Source organism: Somniosus microcephalus, chromosome 2, assembly GCF_052327205.1.
Source record: "Somniosus microcephalus isolate GS21.2 chromosome 2, FLI_Smic_1.0, whole genome shotgun sequence".
NCBI lineage: Eukaryota > Metazoa > Chordata > Chondrichthyes > Squaliformes > Somniosidae > Somniosus > Somniosus microcephalus.
Genome location: NC_140988.1, coordinates 205,821,754 through 205,840,964, shown reverse-complemented (window position 1 = coordinate 205,840,964; position 19,211 = coordinate 205,821,754). Strand labels below are relative to the sequence as shown.

Genomic DNA, 19,211 nt, shown 5'->3' with positions numbered 1-19,211 from the left:
GATGTGACTAGTGGTGTCCCACAGCGATCTGTGTTGGGGCCTCAACTATTCACAATATTTATTAATTACTTAGATCATGACATAGAAAGTTATATATATAAATTTGCCAATGACACAAAGATCGGTGGCATTGTAGGCAGTGTAGATAAAAGCATAAAATTACAAAGGGATATCGATAGATTAAGTGAATGGGCAAAACTGATTTCAATATAGGCAAATGTGAGGTCATCCACTTTGGACCTACAAAGGATAGAACAGGGTGCTTTCTAAATGGTGAAAAACTAAAAACAGTGGAGATCCAAAGAGACTTGTGGGTTCAGGTACATAGATCATTAAAATATCATGAACAGGTACAGAAAATAATCAAAATGGCTAATGGAATGCTGGCCTTTATATCTAGAGGACTAGAATACAAGGGGGTAGAAGTTATGCTGCAGCTATACAAAGCCCTGGTTAGACCACACCTGGAGCACTGTGAGCAGTTCTGGGCACCACACCTTAGGAAGGATATATTGGCCTTGGAGGGAGTGCAGCGTAGGTTTACCAGAATGATACCAGGACTTCAAGGGTTAAATTACGAGGAGAGATTACACAAATTAGCGTGGTATTCCCTAGAATTTAGAAGGTTAAGGGGTGATCTGATCGAAGTTTTCAAGATATTAAGGGGAACAGATAGGGTAGATAGAGAGAAACTATTTCTGCTGGTTGGGGATTCTAGGACTAGGGGACATAATCTAAAAATTAGAGCCAGACCTTTCAGGAGTGAAATTAGGAAACACTTCTACACACAAAGAGTGGTAAAAGTTTGGAACTCACTTCCGCAAATGGCAATTGATGCTCGATCAATTGTTAATTTAAAATCGGAGATTGATAGCTTTTTGTTAACCAAAGGTATTAAGGGATATGGGCCAAAGGCGGGTATATGGAGTTAAATCGCAGATCAGCCATGATCTCATTGAATGGCGGAACAGGCTCGAGGGTTTCAATGGCCGACTCCTGTTCCTTTGTTCCTATGTATGTTCCACAAAGCTGACACATGTTATGATGTTTCAGGCGTATCCTTCATATTATAATGATGCCTGACTTGAAGGATTCTGGAAAGAGGCGTTAAGGCCAATGTTCCCTCTAAGCTGCGGCTGGCGCAGCAATCGGGAAGGTACAGCACATGCTGCTCACAAGCTGTTCCCTGTAAGATACCGTGCGTGCACGGCCACGACTGCAGCAGCGCAGCAAAGTTAAAGGTACCATGAACAAACAAATAATTTAGAGGGGTCATTGTTCAAGGCCAAATTGCTTTGGCATTTCTGGCGGGTGAGGATGAACATTATGGCAGGGTTCCGTCCCTTTTCCTGCCTGTCAGATTTCTGGGCCATTTGTAGACAGGCGTATTTAAATGTGGGAGTCATGTCATACGACGTTATTTCTGAATTTACGCCCTTAGCAGTGCTGGGCATAAAGAATACCAGTGCATCCCTGGCATCCAGTGTAGCTTAGGGGTCAGAGGCTACTACACTTTTGATGTGCAGGCAGAGCAATCAACAGCAGCGGGGAAACCAGCCTATTAGACATAAGGATTTTGGAGGTTAGAATCGTAGATCACAGATACTTACAGCACAGGAGAATGCCATTCAGCCCGCTGTGCCTATGCTGGCTCTTTGAAACAGCAGTTGTGCTTAGTCCCACATTCCCGTTTTTTGTCCGCAACCCTGTAAGTTCCTCATGCTCAAGTACCTGTCCAACTCCCTTTTAAAATTATTTATGGGATTGGCTTCCACCACCTTTACAGGTAGCATGTTCCAGAACCCAACAACTCGCTGAGTGAAAACATTTCTCCTCATCTCCCCTCTAGATCTTTTTCCAATGATTTTGAATCTATGACCTCAATTATTAACCCACTCGCCAGAGGGAATAGTTGGAATTAACAAATATGTAACAAAAAAGTATAATGAAAATAATTACCCTTAAAAATGCATTTGCCTTGAGCTTTTATTAGTAAATCTCGTATTGAAATTTTGCCCCGTCTTAATTAATTGGAAGTGCTAAAATCTACGATAAAATGAAACATCGTATTCATGTTTATAGCAATATAGGCAAGCCAAAGGCTATGTGAGCCACTTTAACACCCAAGAACATTTTCATTAACTCGTATAGTACCAATGAAATGTAATTGAACTGGATTGAATGGTGCTTACTCTCTTTGGGACCAGCCTCTTGGGTCTTCAGTTTTCACAGCTTCACCTGCACATTCAGTAATCTCATTTTTATCATTTAATTTGATCATTTTTTTTTCATCAGCTCCACCAGTTTCTGACGCGGCAGTGAGATGAATTTCCTTACTTCCATCTTTATTACCAACTGACCCAGATTTTAAAGTTTTATCAGTGTCCTTGACTTTAGTGCTGCAATCCATTTCCTTTATTACTCTCTGCTGATCTTTCGTTTCATCTGGTGCCTGAATTCCAGGCTGGTTCTTCGCTCCCCTTTGGCCAGGAGAGCACACATTTGATGCCTGAAGATGTTCATCTTTGATCCCTACAATGTTTTCTTTCTCCGTTCCTTCATTTTCAACTGTTTGAAAATTGCTGGAGACTTGAAGACTGCTCCCATTTTCTGTTCCCAAGCTACGATTCTTATTATCAGAAAATAGTTGATTATTTTTGGAATTGCTGGGAGATGTTTGAAGGCTTCCTTCTTCTTTCCTGCTCTCCTCTCCTCCTGAATTTCCCTTTTGCTGGAAAAGTTCTGAGTTGGATAATCCCAGACTTTGTTCCGAGGCACAGGAAGTTTGCACATCCTCATTTGTGTGGCAGTTGATATTATACAGACTGTTTTCTGCACTTTTAAAACTTATGATAATATGGTTTAGAAAATTAATAGTCCTTCCCAGATAATTCAAATGAGCAGCACTTACTGTAAAAAGATAATTGTAAAAGCAAGAATTAATCAGACAATTAATGATTGCTCCCCGTAATAAGAACATAGAATCATAAAATGGTGCAGCACAGAGGGAGGCCATTTGGCCCATCGAGTCTGCACTGGCTCTTTCGAAGAGCAATCCAGTTAGTCCCACTCCCCCACTCTTCCACATATCCCTGCAATTTTTCTCATTCAAATATTTATCCAATTCCCTTTTGAAGGTTACTATTGAATCTGTATCCACCGCCCCATCAGGCAGTGCATCTAAATCCTAACCACTCATTGCGTAGTCTGTGAATTTCCATTTAGCTGCTCCCGCTCCTCCGCTGTAACTTCGCTGGAAGAATGGTGGAGCAGGATCAGCTCTTAGGAAATTCCTGGCCATACTTCCTTTTAGGAATAGGAAAAATCTATTTTCCCTGATAATCCTATTCCATTTTCATCAATCACAACTCATCTACACTCCCTCATCATATTTTTTCTCTGACAAGAAACAGATATATTTTGAATCTATTTATATTGTTCATCTCAATCACCTTTCGGGTAACTAATTCCACAAGTCTATTACCATGTGATTAAAAAGTAGTTCTGCCTGACTGCCCTCGTATGCCACTCCTGACCAATGTTCCCTATTAGTTGCTGGCCGCGCAGCTCTCTGCAGGTCCTGCACAGCCGGTGAGCTGGCTTTTGAACAGAAAAACCACGCATGCGTGGAATTTTGAATGGCCCGTGCAGCTCCTTAAAGGGGCCGCGTGAACCAAAAGAAAATTAGAGGGAACATTGCTCCTGACACTCAGTCCTTGTGTCAGCCTTGGCTCAATGGTAGCACTCTTACCTCTGTGTCAGAAGGTCATGAACTCAAGTCCCACCCCAAAGACTTGAGTACAAAACCTGGGCTGACATTCCAGTGTAGTGCTGAGGGAGTGCTGCACTGTTGGAGGTGCTGTCTTCTGGGTGAGATGTTAAACCAAGGCCCCAGCTGCCCTCTCAGGTGGGTGAAAGTTTCCCATGGCACTATTTCAAAGAAGAGCAGTGGCGTTCTCCCAAGTGTCCTGGCCATTATTTATCCCTCAGCTAACATCACTAAAACTGGTCATTATCACATTGCTGGTTGTGAGACCTTGCTATATGCAAATTGGCTGCTGTGTTTCTTACATACAACAACAATTTACATTTATATAAGCGCATTTAACAAGAGCGATATCAATAAAAACATTTTTGACACCATGTCACAGGAGGAGATATCAGGACAGATGACCAAAAGATGGATCAAAGAGATAGGTTTTAAGGAGGAGAGAGAGGTCGAGAGATGGAAAGGTTGAGGAAGAGAATTCCACAGCTTAGGGCCTTGGCAGCTGAAAGCACGGCCGCCAATGGTGGAGCGATTAAAATCGATGATGCTCAAGAGGCCAGAATTGGAGGATGCAGAAATCTTGAAAGCTTGTAGGGCTGGAGAAGATTACAGAGATAGGGAGGGGCGAGGCTATGGAGGGATTTGAAAATAAGGATGAGCATTTTAAAATTGAGGCATTGTCGGATCAGGAGCCAACGTAGGTCAGCGAGCGCAGAGTAAAACAATGACTACACTTCAAAAGTACTTCCTTGGCCGTAAAGCATTTTCTTTCTTACTTTTAGATTATAACATGTATTCCTTCACTAAAAAATGAAAAACAAACTGAGTATTATGAGCTGGTTGCTTGGTGTGGAACAGTATGTTGTAGTACCCAGAATGCTTTGGCCCTGTTTTTACTACCTGTTAGTCACAGAAGGGAGTTCAGAGAAGGAGGATATGAATGTCATAGAAACATAGAAACATAGAAGATAGGAGCAGGAGTAGGCCATTCGGCCCTTCGAGCCTGCTCCACCATTCAATGAGATCATGGCTGATCATCCAAATTCAGTACCCTGTCCCTGCCTTCTCCCCATATCCCTTGATCCCTTTAGCCTTAAGAAATATATCCAACTCTTTTTTGAATATATTTAATGAACTGGCCTCCACCGCCCTCTGTGGCAGAGAATTCCACAGGTTCACCACTCTCTGGGGAAGAAATTCCTCCTCATTTCAGTCCTAAATGGCTTACCCCTTATCCTTAGACTATGACCCCTGGTTCTGGACTCCCCGGCCATCATAAACATCCTTCCTGCATCTAGTCTGTCCAGGCCTGACAGAATTTTATAGGTTTCGATGAGATCCCCTCTCAATCTTCTAAACTCCAGTATAAGCCCAATCGACACAATCTCTCCTCATATGTCATTCCTGCCATCCCAGGTATCAGCCTGGTGAATCTTCGCTGCACTCCTTCCATGGCAAGAATGTCCTTCCTCAGGTAAGGCGACCAAAACTGCACACAATACTCAAGGTGCGGTCTCACCAAGGCCCTGTACAACTGTAGCAAGACATCCTTGTTCCTGTACTCGAACCCTCTTGCTAGGAAGGCCAACATACCATTTGCCTTCTTAACCGCCTGCTGCACCTGCATGCTTACCTTCAGCGACTGGTGCACAAGAACACCCAGGTCTCTTTGCACTTCCCCTTCTCCCAATCTATTGCCATTCAAATAATAATCTGCCTTCCTGTTTTTGCCACCAAAGTAGATAACCTTACATTTATCCACATTATAGTGCATTTGCCATGTTTCTGCCCAATCACCCAATCTGTCCAAATCGTACTGGAGTTTCACGACATCCTCCTCACAGCTTACCCTCCCACCCAGCTTTGTGTCATCTGCAAGTTTGGAGATATTACACCCAATTCCCTCATCCAGATCATTAATATATATTGTGAACAGCTGGTGTCCTAGGACCGATCCTTGCGGTACCCCACTAGTCACTGCCTGCCACTCGGAAAACGACCCAATTATTCCAACTCTTTGCTTTCTGTCCGCCAACCAGTTCTCTATCCAAGTCAATACCTTGCCCCCAATCCCATGTGCCTTAATTTTGCATGCTAATCTCTTATGTGGGACCTTATCGAAAGCCTTCTGAAAGTCCAAATACACCACATCCACTGGTTCTCCCTTATCTATTTTACCAGTTACAACCTCAAAAAATTCCAGTAGATTAGTCAAGCATGATTTACCTTTTGTAAATCCATGTTGACTTTGTCCAATCCTGTCACTGCTTACCAAGTGCTCTGCTATTACATCTTTTATAATAGACTCTAGCATTTTCCCCACTACCAATGTCAGGCTTACCGGTCTATAATTCCCCGCTTTTTCTCCACCACCTTTTTTGAATAGTGGGGTAACATTAGCTACCCTCCAATCCATGGGTACTGTTCAAGAGTCTATCGAGTTCTGGAAGATGACCAGCAATGCATCTACTATTTCTAGGGCCACTTCCTTAAGTACCCTGGGATGTAGATTATCAGGCCCTGGGGATTTATCGGCCTTCAGTCCATCAATTTTCCTTACACCATTTCCCTACAAATACTGATTTCTTTCAGTTCCACCCTTTCATCAGGCCCTATGTTCCCCGGCATATCTGGGAGGTTATTTGTGCCCTGCTTTGTGAAGACAGAACCAAAGTATGAATTTAGTTGGTTTGCCATTTCTTTGTTTCCCATTATAAATTCCCCTGATGCTGATTGCAAGGGACCTACGCTTGACTTCACCAATCTTTTTCTCTTCACATAGCTATAAAAGCTTTTACAGTCAGTTTTTATGTTCCCTGCAAGCTTACTCTCATATTCTATTTTCCCTTTCTTAATTAATCCCTTTGTCCTCCTTTGTTGAATCCTAAACTGCTCCCAATCCTCAGGATTATTGCTTTTTCTGGCCAATTTATATGTTGTCTCCTTGGATCTTATGCTATCCCTAATTTCCCTTGTTAGCCACGGTTGAGTCACCTTTTTTGTTTTATTTTTATGCCAAACTGGGATGAGCAAATTCTGTAGCTCATCCATTCGGTCTTTGAATGTTTGCCATTGCCTATCCACCGTCAACCCTTTGAGGGCCATTCCCCAATCAATCCTACCCAACTCGCTCCTCAGACCATCATAGTTTCCTTTATTTAAATTGAGGACCCTAGTCTCTGAGTCAACTACTTCATTCTCCATCTTAATGAAGAATTCGATCATATTATGATCGCTCCGACCCAAGGGGCCTCGTACAACAAGATTGCTAATTAATCCTTTCTCGTTACATAATACCCAATCTAAGATGGCCTGATCTCTGGTTGGTTCCTCGACATATTGGTCCAGGAATCCATCCCGTAAACACTCCAGGAATTCCTCCTCCATAGTATTGTTACTAATTTGGTTGGCCCAATCTATATGTAGATTAAAGTCACCCAAGATGACTGCTGTGCCCTTATTGCACGCTTCTTTAATTTCCCTTTTCATGCCATCCCCAACCTCCGCCTTACTGTTGGGAAGTCTATACACCACTCCCACTAATGTTTTTTTCCCCTTAGTATTTCTCAATTCTACCCATACAGATTCCACATCATCAGAGCTAATATCCTTCATTACAATTGTATTAATCCCTTCTTTAACCAGTAATGCTACCCCACCTCCCTTTCCTTTTTGCCTATCTTTCCTGAATATCGAATACCCCTGGATGTTGAGTTCCCAGTCTTGGCCATCCTTGAGCCATGTTTCCGTAATCCCAACCAAATCATATTCGTTTACCTCTATTTGCGCAGCCAATTCATCCACCTTAATACAAATGCTCCTCGCATTAAGACACAAAGCCTTCAGGCTTGTTTTTTTAACACTCTTAGACCTATTTGAATTATTATTTACTGTGGCCACGTTTGATTTAAACCGTTGATTTCTCTGACTGCCACTTTTGTTTTTCTCCTTCCTATCTTTTGCTTTTATCCCTGTTTCCCTTTCCTCTGTCTTCCTGCTCAGGTTCCCAACCCCCTACCATTTTAGTTTAAACCCCCCCGAACAGTGCTAGCAAACCTCCCCGCAAGGATATTTGTCCCGCTCTGGTTCAGGTGCAACCCGTCCGACTTGTACAAGTCCCACCTTCCCCAGAACAGGCCCAGTGATCCAGGAAACTAAAGCCCTCCCTCCTGCACCAAATCTTTAGCCACGCATTCATCTGCTCTATCCTCCTATTCCTGTACTCACTAGCAGTATGATTTGTTCGACTTATGCTGAGTGGTGTGATTTGCTTGGTCCTTTATTTTCTTTATATGTTTGTGGTGGATTATATAAGATTGTTTGTGAGTCAGCTATGTCATGGCAGTGAGCTCTTTATGTGAGGCTGATGTTATCAGACTGTTTACAGGCACGGTGAATAAGTTGCCACAGCTGCAACGAACACTCCCTTATGTTAAGACTGAGCCATACAACTGTTTAATGTAAACAATCAGTGGCTGAGGGACCGTAGTTTTGGGCAAGTTGACCTGGAATTTCCTGGTAGTTTCGCGTAATTACTGTGTAAGAGCAATTTTATGCCCTTTTTTTCCTAGGGACATTTACGAGTAACTGATTTACAGCAGAACATTGGTACCTGCAAACTTCCTTAATAGTTTGCGGCACTTCCAAGGCACGTTTGGCGAAACATCTCCTTTATATAACTCTGCCTCTGTGCTAAAGACCTGGATTTATATAAATAATGCGCTGGTGTAGAGCTACACTCAAAAATTTAGACGCTGCACAGCCCAAGGTTACCTGATATTGGCAGAACTGAAATTTGAGAGCGATATTCTTTGCGATTTAAAATAAAAAAATATTACTGAGACCTGCTCTATAATCAACCAGAGAAATTCAGGAGCAACCTCGTTACTCAGAATAGAAGGTTATGCTGATAGGGTTAGATGCAGTAAGGTGGGAGGCTAGTGTGGAGCATAATCACCGGCATAGACCTGTTGGGCTGAATGGCCTGTTTCTGTGCTGTAAATACTATGTAATGTAAAGTGCTGTCAGTTTCGGAGCACCCAAAATATTTTGATCGCTTTCACCCCACCCTCCAAACGCATTCAGGAGGACCAAACAGCTGGAATGACCTTCCCAATGGGCATACCCCCATTCTGCATAATACTGGAAGAGGAAGAGGAACAGGAGAGGACAAGAGGCTCTGAGAGTGCGGCACCATGGCAGGAGGTACTGACAGAGTGAAATCACTCATACAGCAACACATTGGCTGAGAAATTCCTCGGAGTGGGAGCAGCTTCGAGGAATTTCCCGGCCAATATCAATCAACAGTGAAACTACATCTGGTTGAGATGCTAACCTCAGAAGGTAATACTGAATAATTCAAACTTTGGCTTTTAGATACGAGTGGTTGGATGCTGTCAAAATTAACACCATGAAGGTGAAGTTGTGCAAATCCAGAGGAGGCCCAGTAAGATAAGTTTGTTTTGTCCAGGAGTGCCACTGCGGACCCCGAAAGGAAACTTTGGACCCCTCCTCCGACCGAGACGTTCCTACCCACCTACCCCCGCCTGTCCACTTACATTAGTACCGGCATGATTTTAATGGCTGGCTGTTCTGGTCAGGAAGTCAACAAGCTGCATATAAATGAGGCCGAGCCATTAAAATTGTCCGAACCTACCTGCTGCCGCTCCTGTGCAGGCACACCACTCGCTTTGCTGTGGTTCCATCGGTGAGTAAAGATCCAGGCATAGGTGTTTATTTTCTGAGTAGAATACACCATTTAAAAAATAGCTTATCAAGTATCTACAATTGAAACACAAGTGGGCAACAATTGATGGCACTGCATTTGTTCTTGTTTTACCAGTTTTTTTTGTTTCAGGATAGCTAAATGTGTTCCACAGGAAATCTCAGCATAATTCCTGTCGGCAAGATTGGCACAGAAACAAGCGTAAATTTCAGCGTAATTTCTGCATAAGTGCGATACAGGAAATTCCATGTTATTATCTCACAGAGCTGGATTAAATTCTGTCTTGTACATTGTGAGAGGACATGTATGTGTCAGCTCGGCTCAGTTGGCAGCACTCTCACCTCTGAGTCTGAAGGTTCTCAGTTCAAGCACCACTCCAGGTCTTCAGCACATAACCTTGACTGATACTCCAATGCAGTACTGATGAAGTGCTGTACTGGCGGAGATGCTGTCTTTCAGATGAGATGTCAAACCAAGGCCCCATCTGCCCTCTCAGCTGGATGTAAAAGTTCTTATGGCGCTATTCAAAGAAGGGGAGGGGCGTTCTCCTGGTGTGCTGGCCAACATTTATCCCTCAACCAACATCACTAAAACAATTTACTTGGTCATTTATCTCATTGCTGTTTGCGGCACTTTGCTACGTGCAAATTGGCTGGCGCATTTCCCTACATTACAACGGCGACTACACTTCAAAATGTAATTCATTGGTTGTGAAGCTCCTGAGGTTGTGAAAGTCACTATATAAATAAAAATTATTTCTTTCTTTCTATGTATCAAACTTGCGGTACTTATCAAAAATGATCTTACTGTAATCTACACATTCAGAGCATGCAAATTATTTCCCTACATTTTTGCATCTCTCATCTTTGACAGCTATTGCAGTGTTTCTGCTCTGATGTGTATCAATTGTTGTGTTTCATGGGTTTCTCCGGGTAGATTCTCTTCTGGGGCCCCTGACTGGTTGCCCAACAGTGCACCTCAAGTACGCCACAGCTGTTCTGGGCCACCTAAACAGAGCATTGTGGTTGGCTAGGAATGCAATACAAAAGTGTAGTGAGCCCTGTCCTTAAGCTTTATGGTTAGCTGCATGTTTGATAGGTGTTACAATCCATCAGCATGATTAAGAGTCTCCAAACCAAAACCCAATCCACTGAGAAATCGGCTGGTAAGAGCCATGGTTTAGGTTTCCCCAAGCATGCATAGGTGTACTGCTGTTGTTTAACCAGCTAAACTTATACAATTTGCTAGTACAGAGTACTGGTAAGCTTCCAGCTGCTTGTTCAGTTTGGAACACTTGTGACAGCATTGGCTATCTGGGTTGTCTGGAGCCAAGGGGGAAGAAACCTAACCTCCAGTGGCAGGCCTACCTCTCCAGGTCCTTCAATGAAACTGCCTGGCAACAGCACCCTGGTATAATGTGGACCTGCCTTGGTCAGGAATCAGATTACCAGGTCTGACAACTAAGATCAAACTGGTTCCAACCTTCCATCACCAAAGTGCCATCTTGGCGCCAACTAGTCAACAAAGCAACCCATTTACCTCCCCCACTACAAGAAATATATGCATATAAGTGGCACGGGTACAAGGGCAAGTAAAAATAAAGCAGTAGATCTCTGGATATACACATCTCCTTTTTCCTCTTCATGGTCTGTACTATGCAGGGTAAGTCAAATGTAGAGATGATAGAGGAGATCTATGGGGGTAGGCCAAAGGTCACAGAAGGGAGTGCACACAGAACATGCGAATGGCCCAGGACAGGAAAGCAGTGTGCACCTCTTACCTCACAGACACGGCGTACTTGAGGTGCACTGTCAGGCAACAAATCAGGGACCCCAGAAGAGAATCTACCCTGAGAAACCCACTGGCAATGAAACACAACAATTGCTTCACATCAGAGAGGAAATACTGCAATAGCTGTCAAACATGAGAGATGTAAAAATGTGGAAAAATAATTTGCATGCTCTGAATGTGTAGATTAGAGTAAGATCAATTTTGATAAGTACCACAAGTTTGAGGATCTGGTGTATGTATTGTACTGTAACGTGATATGCCACTTTGTAAACAAAGAGTGAAACATGAAACATAGTTATTCCATTTGTTATTACAAAAATGCTCTATTTTATAGTCTTGCTCTTACCTCTGTGGTTAGTGCTTGCTTGGTTCTGTTCACATAGTGCAGTAACTATTTCAGTTGTTGTTTGCAGTATCTCTTTTGCACTTTTGAACTTTTCCAGGAGTTCAGTGCTAATCTGTTTGCTTAGGAACAAAACTGTATCAAGATTCTGCTTAATGCCCTCTTCATCATTCTCATAAATGTTCCCCTTTTCCTGAAGCAAAGACTTGAGGACATGATTTCTTTGCTGAATCGAGTCAATAGTATTGAAAATGTTGTCTGGCTTTTCGTTTTCAACGTTTTCAAACTTGGCGAATTCCATACTTCACAGCCGATTGGAACTGAAGGCCTGAGGATCGGTGCCACCTTCTAAAACAGGGCCTCGCAAAAACATGAAACAACTATAACTTTAGTAAATTACTGTGTGATATCCACGAACCAAAGTGCCTCTTAATGGTTCCCTTTCTTGCTGTTGACTGTTGTGCTCTGCTTCCTGCAGATAAATGTTACCAAGGAGACTGGAAGGTGTGACACTTTAAAGTTTGGCTCTTGTTCTGATATTGGAACTTGAAGGCTCCGTAGATCAAAACAATATAGTTGAAAAGAGATATGCTTCCTTTCAAAGAAAAAAAAGAAGGAATTGTTAGTATTCTTATATAAACACAGCATTCAACCTGTACCCTTTGATAGATTGGGGTAGAAATTCAGACCCTTATGCTAGCAAGACGGGAGTAATTATGTGGGCACAATTACGAGGCAAAATTGGTCAAGGGCCTTCATTATCATTAAATAGGTGGGCTGCGAGCACTTGTAGCGCAGTTGATTGGCAACTCGCCTAATTGGGAGAGTGAGTATTAGGCGCTCCTGATGCTATTTAAAGGCAATGTTCAAGTCCTAAATTGAAGGTGCAGTTTGGCTGCAGGCAACCACAAAGCAATTCTGAAGATGGCAGGTCAAGGAGAAACTTAAAGGGCCTCCGTTTCTTGGACACAGCATTGGAGATCCTGGTGGAGGAGATCAGCAGGAGGATGGATGTACTCTTCCCACCAAGCTGCTCAGTGCTAGGAATATCGCCCCCCACCCCAGCATAGTGACCTAACCAGGATTCCAAAGGTGAGGTGAGAGTGACTGCCCTTGACATCAAGGCAGCATTTGACCGACTGTGGCATCAAGGAGCCCGAGTAAAATTGAAGTCAATGGGAATCAGGGGGAAAACTCTCCACTGGCTGGAGTCATACCTAGCACAAAGGAAGGTGGTTGTAGTTGTTAGAGATCAATCATCTCAGTCCCGGGACATCGCTGTAGGAGTTCCTCAGGGCAGTGCCCTAGGCCCAACCATCTTCAGCTGCTTCATCAATGACCTTCCCTCGATCATAATATCAGAAGTGGGGATGTTCGCTGATAATTGCACAGTGTTCGGTTCCATTTGCAACTCCACAAATAATGAAGCAGTCCGTGCCCGCATGCAGCAAGACCTGGACAACATTCAGGCTTGTGCTGATAAGTTGCAAGTAACATTTGCGCTACACAAGTGCCAGGTAATGACCATCTCCAGCAAGAGAGAATCTAACCTCCTCCCCTTGACATTCAATGGCATTACCATCATTGAATCCCCCACCATCAACATCCTGGGGGTCACCATTGACCAGAAACTTAACTGGACCAGCCACATAAATACTGTGGCTACAAGAGCGGGTCAGAGGCTAGGTATTCTGTAGCGAGTGTCTCACCTCCTGAGTCCCCAAATCCTTTCCACCATCTGCAAGGCACAAGTCAGGAGTGTGATGGATACTGTTCACTTGCCTGGATGAGTGCAGCTCCAACAACACACAAGAAGTTTGACACCATTTGGACAAAGCAGCCCACTTTATTGGTACCCCATCCACCACCTTAAACATTCACTCCTCTACCACTGGTGTACCGTGACTGCAGGGTGTACCATCTACAAGATAGAAACATAGAAGATAGGAGCAGGAGTAGGCCATTCGGCCCCTCGAGCCTGCTACGCCATTTAATGAGATCATGGCTGATCATCCAAATTCAGTACCCTGTCCCTGCTTTCTCCCCATATCCCTTGATCCCTTTAGCCTTAAGAAATATATCTAACTCCTTCTTGAATATACTTAATGAATTGGCCTCAACTGCCTTCTGTGGTAGAGAATGCCACCGGTTCACCACTCTCTGGGTGAAGAAATTCCTCCTCATCTCTGTCCTAAATGGCTTACCCCTTATCCTTAGACTGTGACATAGAAACATAGAAACATAGAAGATAGGAGCAGGAGTAGGCCATTCGGCCCCTCGAGCCTGCTCCGCCAATCAATGAGATCATGGCTGATCATCCAAATTCAGTACCCTGTTCCTGCCTTCTCTCCATATCCCTTGATCCCTTTAGCCTTAAGAAATATATCCAACTCCTTCTTGAATATATTTAATGAATTGGCCTCTACTGCCTTCTTTGGTAGAGAATTCCACAGGTTCACCACTCTCTGGGTGAAGAAATTCCTCCTCATCTCTGTCCTAAATGGCTTACCCCTTATCCTTAGACTGTGACCCCTGGTTCTGGACTCCCCGACCATCGGGAACATCCTTCTAGCATCTAGTCTGTCTAGTCCTGTTAGAATTTTATAAGTTTCGATGAGATCCCCTCTCATTCTTCTAAACTCCAGCGAGTACAAGCCCAATCGACCCAATCTCTCCTCATACGTCATTCCTGCCATCCCAGGTATCTGCCTGGTGAATCTTCGCTGCACTCCTTCCATGGCAAGAACATCCTTCCTCAGAAAAGGCGACCAAAACTGCACACAATAATCAAGATGTGGTCTCACCAAGGCCCTGTCCAACTGCAGCAAGACATCCTTGTTCCTGTACTCGAACCCTCTTGCTATGAAGGCCAACATACCATTTGCCTTCTTAACCGCCTGCTGCACTTGCATGCTTACTTTCAGTGACTGGTGCACAAGGACGTCCAGGTCTCGTTGCACTTCCCCTTCTCCCAATCTATTGCCATTCAGATAATAATCTGCCTTCCTGTTTTTGACACCAAAGTGGATAACCTCGCATTTATCCACGTTATATTGCATCTGCCATGCTTCTGCCCAATCACCCAACCTGTCCAAATCATACTGGAGTTTCTCGGCATCCCCCTCACAGCACACACGCCCACCCAGCAATGTGTCATCTGCAAACTTGGAGATATTACATCTAGTTCCCTCGCCCAGACCATAAATATATATTGTGAATAGCTGGGGTCCAAGGACCGATCCCTGCGGTACCCCACTAGTCACTGCCTGCCACTCAGGAAAAGAGCCGTTTATTCCAACTCTTTGCTTTCTGTCTGCCAACCAGTTCTCTATCCAAGTCAATGCCTTGCCCCCAATCCCATGTGCCTTAATTTTACACGTTAATCTCTTATGCTGGACCTTATTGAAAGCCTTTTGAAAGTCCAAATACGCCACATCCACTGGTTCTCCCTTATCTATTCTACCAGTTACATCCTCAAAAAATTCCAGTAGATTAGTCAAGCACGATTTACCTTTTGTAAATCCATATTGACTTTGTCCGATCCGGTCACTTTTTTCCAAGTGCTCTGCTATTACATCCTTTATAATGGACTCTAGCATTTTCCCCACTACCAATGTCAGGCTTACCGGTCTGTAATTCCCCGTTTTCTCTCTACCATCCTTTTTGAACAGTGGGGTAACATTAGCTACCCACCAATCCATGGGTACTGTTCCAGACTCTATCGAATTTTGGAAGATGACCAACAATGCATCTACTATTTCTAGGGCCACTTCCTTAAGTACACTAGAATGTAGATTATCAGGCCCTGGGGATTTATTGCCCCTCAATCCCATCAATTTCCCTAACACCATTTCCCTACAAATACTGATTTTTATCAGTTCCTCCCTTTCATCAGACCTATGTTCCCTGACATCTTTGGGAGGTTATTTGTGTCCTCCTTTGTGAAGACAGAACCAAAGTATGTATTTAATTGGTCTCCCATTTCTTTGTTCCCCATTATAAATTCCCCTGATTCTGACTGCAAGGGACCTATGCTTGACTTCACCAATCTTTTTCTCTTCACATATCTATAGAAGCTTTTACAGTCAGTTTTTATGTTCCCTGGAAGCTTACTCTCATACTTTATTTTCCCACTCTTAATTAATCCCTTTGTCCTCCTTTGTTGAATCCTAAAATGCTCCCAATCCTCAGGTTTACTGCTTTTTCTGGCCAATTTATATGTCCTCTCCTTGGATCTTATGCTATCCCTAATTTCCCTTGTTAGCCACGGTTGAGTCACCTTTTTATTTTTATTTTTATACCAAACAGGGATGAACAAATTCTGTAGTTCATCCATGCGATCTTTAAAGGTTTGCCATTGCCTATCCACCGTCAACCTTTTAAGTAACGTTCCCCAATTCATCCTACCCGTGTAGATGGTAAATCCATGTTGACTTTGTCTGATCCTGTCACTGTTTTTCAAGTGCTCTGCTATTACATCTTTTATAATGGACTCTAGCATTTTCCCCACTATCGATGTCAGGCTTGCTGGTCTATAATTCCCTATTTTCTCTCTACCACTGCACTGCAGCAACTCACCAAGGCTCCTTCAACAGTACCTCCCAAACCCACGACCTCTACCATCTAAAAGGACAAGGGCAGTAGGTGCATTGTAACATCACCACCCCCATATTTCCCTCCAAATCACACACCATCCTGACTTGGAAATATATTACTGTTCCTTCCTCATTGCTGGGTCAAATTCCTGGAACTCCCTACCTAACAGCATTGTGGGAGTCCCTTCACCACACGGACTGCAGCTTTCAAGAAGGTGGCTCACCACCACCTTCTCAAGGGCAATTAGGGATGGGCAATAAATGCTGGCCTTGCCAATGGCACCCACATCCCTTGAATGAATAAAACAAAAAGGGGAGGTCATGCTTTACCAACCTTATTGAATTCTTTAAAGAAGTAACAGAAAGGGTAGGTAAGGGTAAAGTAGAAGATGCAATTAACTTGGATTTCCAAATGGCCTTTGATAAGCTACCGCACAGTAGACTCATAACTGTGGTCAGAATATGTGGAGTCAGAGAACAATTAACAGAATAGATAGCAAACTGGCTACAAAACAGAAAACAGAGAGCAGTGGTTAAAGGTAGTTACTCATATTGGCGGATTGTGGCAAGTGGTATTACACAGAATCAGTGCTGGGACCACTACTGATCGTCATTTACATAAACTATTTGGACTCGGGATTTGGAAATACAATTATGAAATGTGTGGAAGGCACAAAATTGGGGGGTATAGTTAATGTCGAGGAGGACTGTAAGAATTCGCAATAATTTACAGTTCTGAAGATTCATTTTTTTGATTAAAAGAATCCCTGGGTGATGTGCTTTTAAATTTGAGAGGGATAAAAATGGCTGTCACCACATGGCCGAAGACAAAGGACAATGCTTTGTTTACAAAGCAATTGAATGCTATTAGCATTTGTTTGTATATCGAGTGGATACATCTAAACTGCAGAAGAGACTTTTGCACCTTGAATGGGAATCGTTCAAGATTTGAATGGGTTTTAAATCACCCAGTACTGGACAATAGAGCAGTTGTATCTCCCTTTTGTTTCAGCCCAGGAAGCTCCGGAAGACACATTAACCCAGTCCAACCACTCTGAGTTAGCCAATCACAGCTTTCTCTTGTGTATTGGATCCTTTTGGGTGGGGAATTTTGCACACAGCCCTTGCAAGGCAGAACGGCAGGACCTCACCAGGTATAAAAATAGCGGCTGAGAAGCTAGCTCTCTCTCTCTTACTTCGCTGGACCAAAGGTGAGCAGGGTGTTCTGACTCCTCAACAAGGCAACTTAGCAGGAGTTAAGGGGTGGTGATTTAAGGGTATTGCTCAGATTGTTTAAATAACATTGTAGCCATTGTATCCCTCATTTTCACCGTCTGCAACCCCCTGTTATATAGTTTTACTGTAATTACTGTCTTTGTGTGGTATAGTTTATTCTTTTGATTGTAGTTTATTTAGGTAATAAAACTTGATTTTTTTCTCTCATCCAAACCACTTGTTCCATTTTAATATCATTAATTATAAGTTCCTCCACTCAGAACTAAAGGAGGGGAAGCGATTCGTAACCGCTGTAATAAAATTGGTTTTATTGGAATTGGTCCTGCAAGTGGTCCAGCACGGTGGCATAGTGGTTAGCACTGTTGCCTCACAGCGCCAGGGACCCAGGTTCGAATCCGGCCTCGGGTGACTGTCTGTGTGGAGTTTGCACATTCTCCCTGTGTTTGCGTGGGTTTTCTCCGGGTGCTCCGGTTTCCTCCCACAGTCCAAAAATGTGCAGGTTAGGTTGATTGGCTATGATAAATTGACCCTTAGTGTTAGGGGGATTAAAATATGTGGGGTTGCGGGGATAGGGTGGGATATGTGTTGGTGTAGGGGTTACGGGGATCGGGTGGGATATGTGTCGGTGCAGGCTCGATGGGCCGAAATGGCCTCTATCTGCACTGTGGGGTTTCTGTGATTTCTGTGATTCTGTGAAGACCAGGAAAATTACTTTAAACCAGTTTAAAGAAGCCCCCAAACCCTTACAGACTGTAACAAAGTACAAGTAGACATTAATAAACTTGCAGAATGAGCGTTAGTTGTACAGATTATAATTTTAGATTGTTATTGAGGCTGAAATTAAGCCCATGTGCAGTTTATGGAAATGGAGTGTATTGTTTTCCTGCCAGGACACAAGTGATGTTAATCAAAAGTTTAGTCTTGATGTTCTCTATATACTGCTCAATTTTTTTTATATATCAAAATAATACACGTCAATCCTTACAGTACTTTAAATGAGCTAGCACTCCACTCATATTGTGTCAATGTATTGTGTTCTGTACACTAAACAAGAATCTTCAGAACTGTTTGTTCTTGTTATACTCGTACTGTGTAATTATAGCACACAAATTATTTATTTCTACATAAATATTTATGTTTATGTTGTGTTTGTACCACTATACACAACTAAATAAAATAATAAAGTAGCAGAGACTGAGAGTAACTTCAAGTGATCTTTACTGGGTAACTGGAACTTCGGCACTGACTATACAAATCCATAAGCGTCTGTTATGTACGCTCACAACTAAGGATGTACATTGTAAGGGGTTTTCTCTCTGAGATCGCAGAGGTTTCTCTCACCAGAGGCCTCTCTCTCTCTCTTTTGCACAGTGAAACCTTGAGTGGTTCGACCCACTTGCCCCTTAGGTTCTAGACACTGAACTTAGGTGCAGGAACTACAATGCAGAGAATACTCTTATAGACCAAGTTAAATGAAACGAAATGAAATTTTATTGCATAAGGAAAAACAAATCAGATGCAAGCAAATGAGGGGGTACATGGGAGGGAAAAACAAATCATAACAATACAGTACTAGCTAAAATAGATACAAGCATATTATACCTCACAACAGTCATCACAAAATGGGGAAACACACGGAAAATCGAGGGACAACAACTCATGTTAATTATACCCAAAATGACCACTCCCTTTAACCTATCTAGATCCGATTATGAAGGGCCAGAAACATGCTCACCAATCCAACTAGGAATT

General features: G+C 43.0%; 1 protein-coding gene across 1 annotated transcript in view; it reads right to left on the bottom strand.

Moving 5' to 3' along the window:
* Positions 1 to 11,929, bottom strand: part of LOC147123185 (death domain-containing protein 1-like) — a 115,968-nt gene extending 104,039 nt beyond the window's left edge. Inside the window, exons 1-6 of the mRNA XM_085965589.1 lie at positions 11,632 to 11,929; positions 11,498 to 11,547; positions 11,275 to 11,408; positions 9,609 to 9,666; positions 9,426 to 9,509; positions 2,193 to 2,629 (exon numbers count right to left, since the gene is read on the bottom strand). Coding sequence (XP_085821715.1) covers positions 2,193 to 2,629; positions 9,426 to 9,509; positions 9,609 to 9,666; positions 11,275 to 11,408; positions 11,498 to 11,547; positions 11,632 to 11,929 — 1,061 coding nt within the window. The remainder of the gene's footprint in view (positions 1 to 2,192; positions 2,630 to 9,425; positions 9,510 to 9,608; positions 9,667 to 11,274; positions 11,409 to 11,497; positions 11,548 to 11,631) is intronic.
* Between the last annotated feature and the right edge of the window lie 7,282 nt (positions 11,930 to 19,211).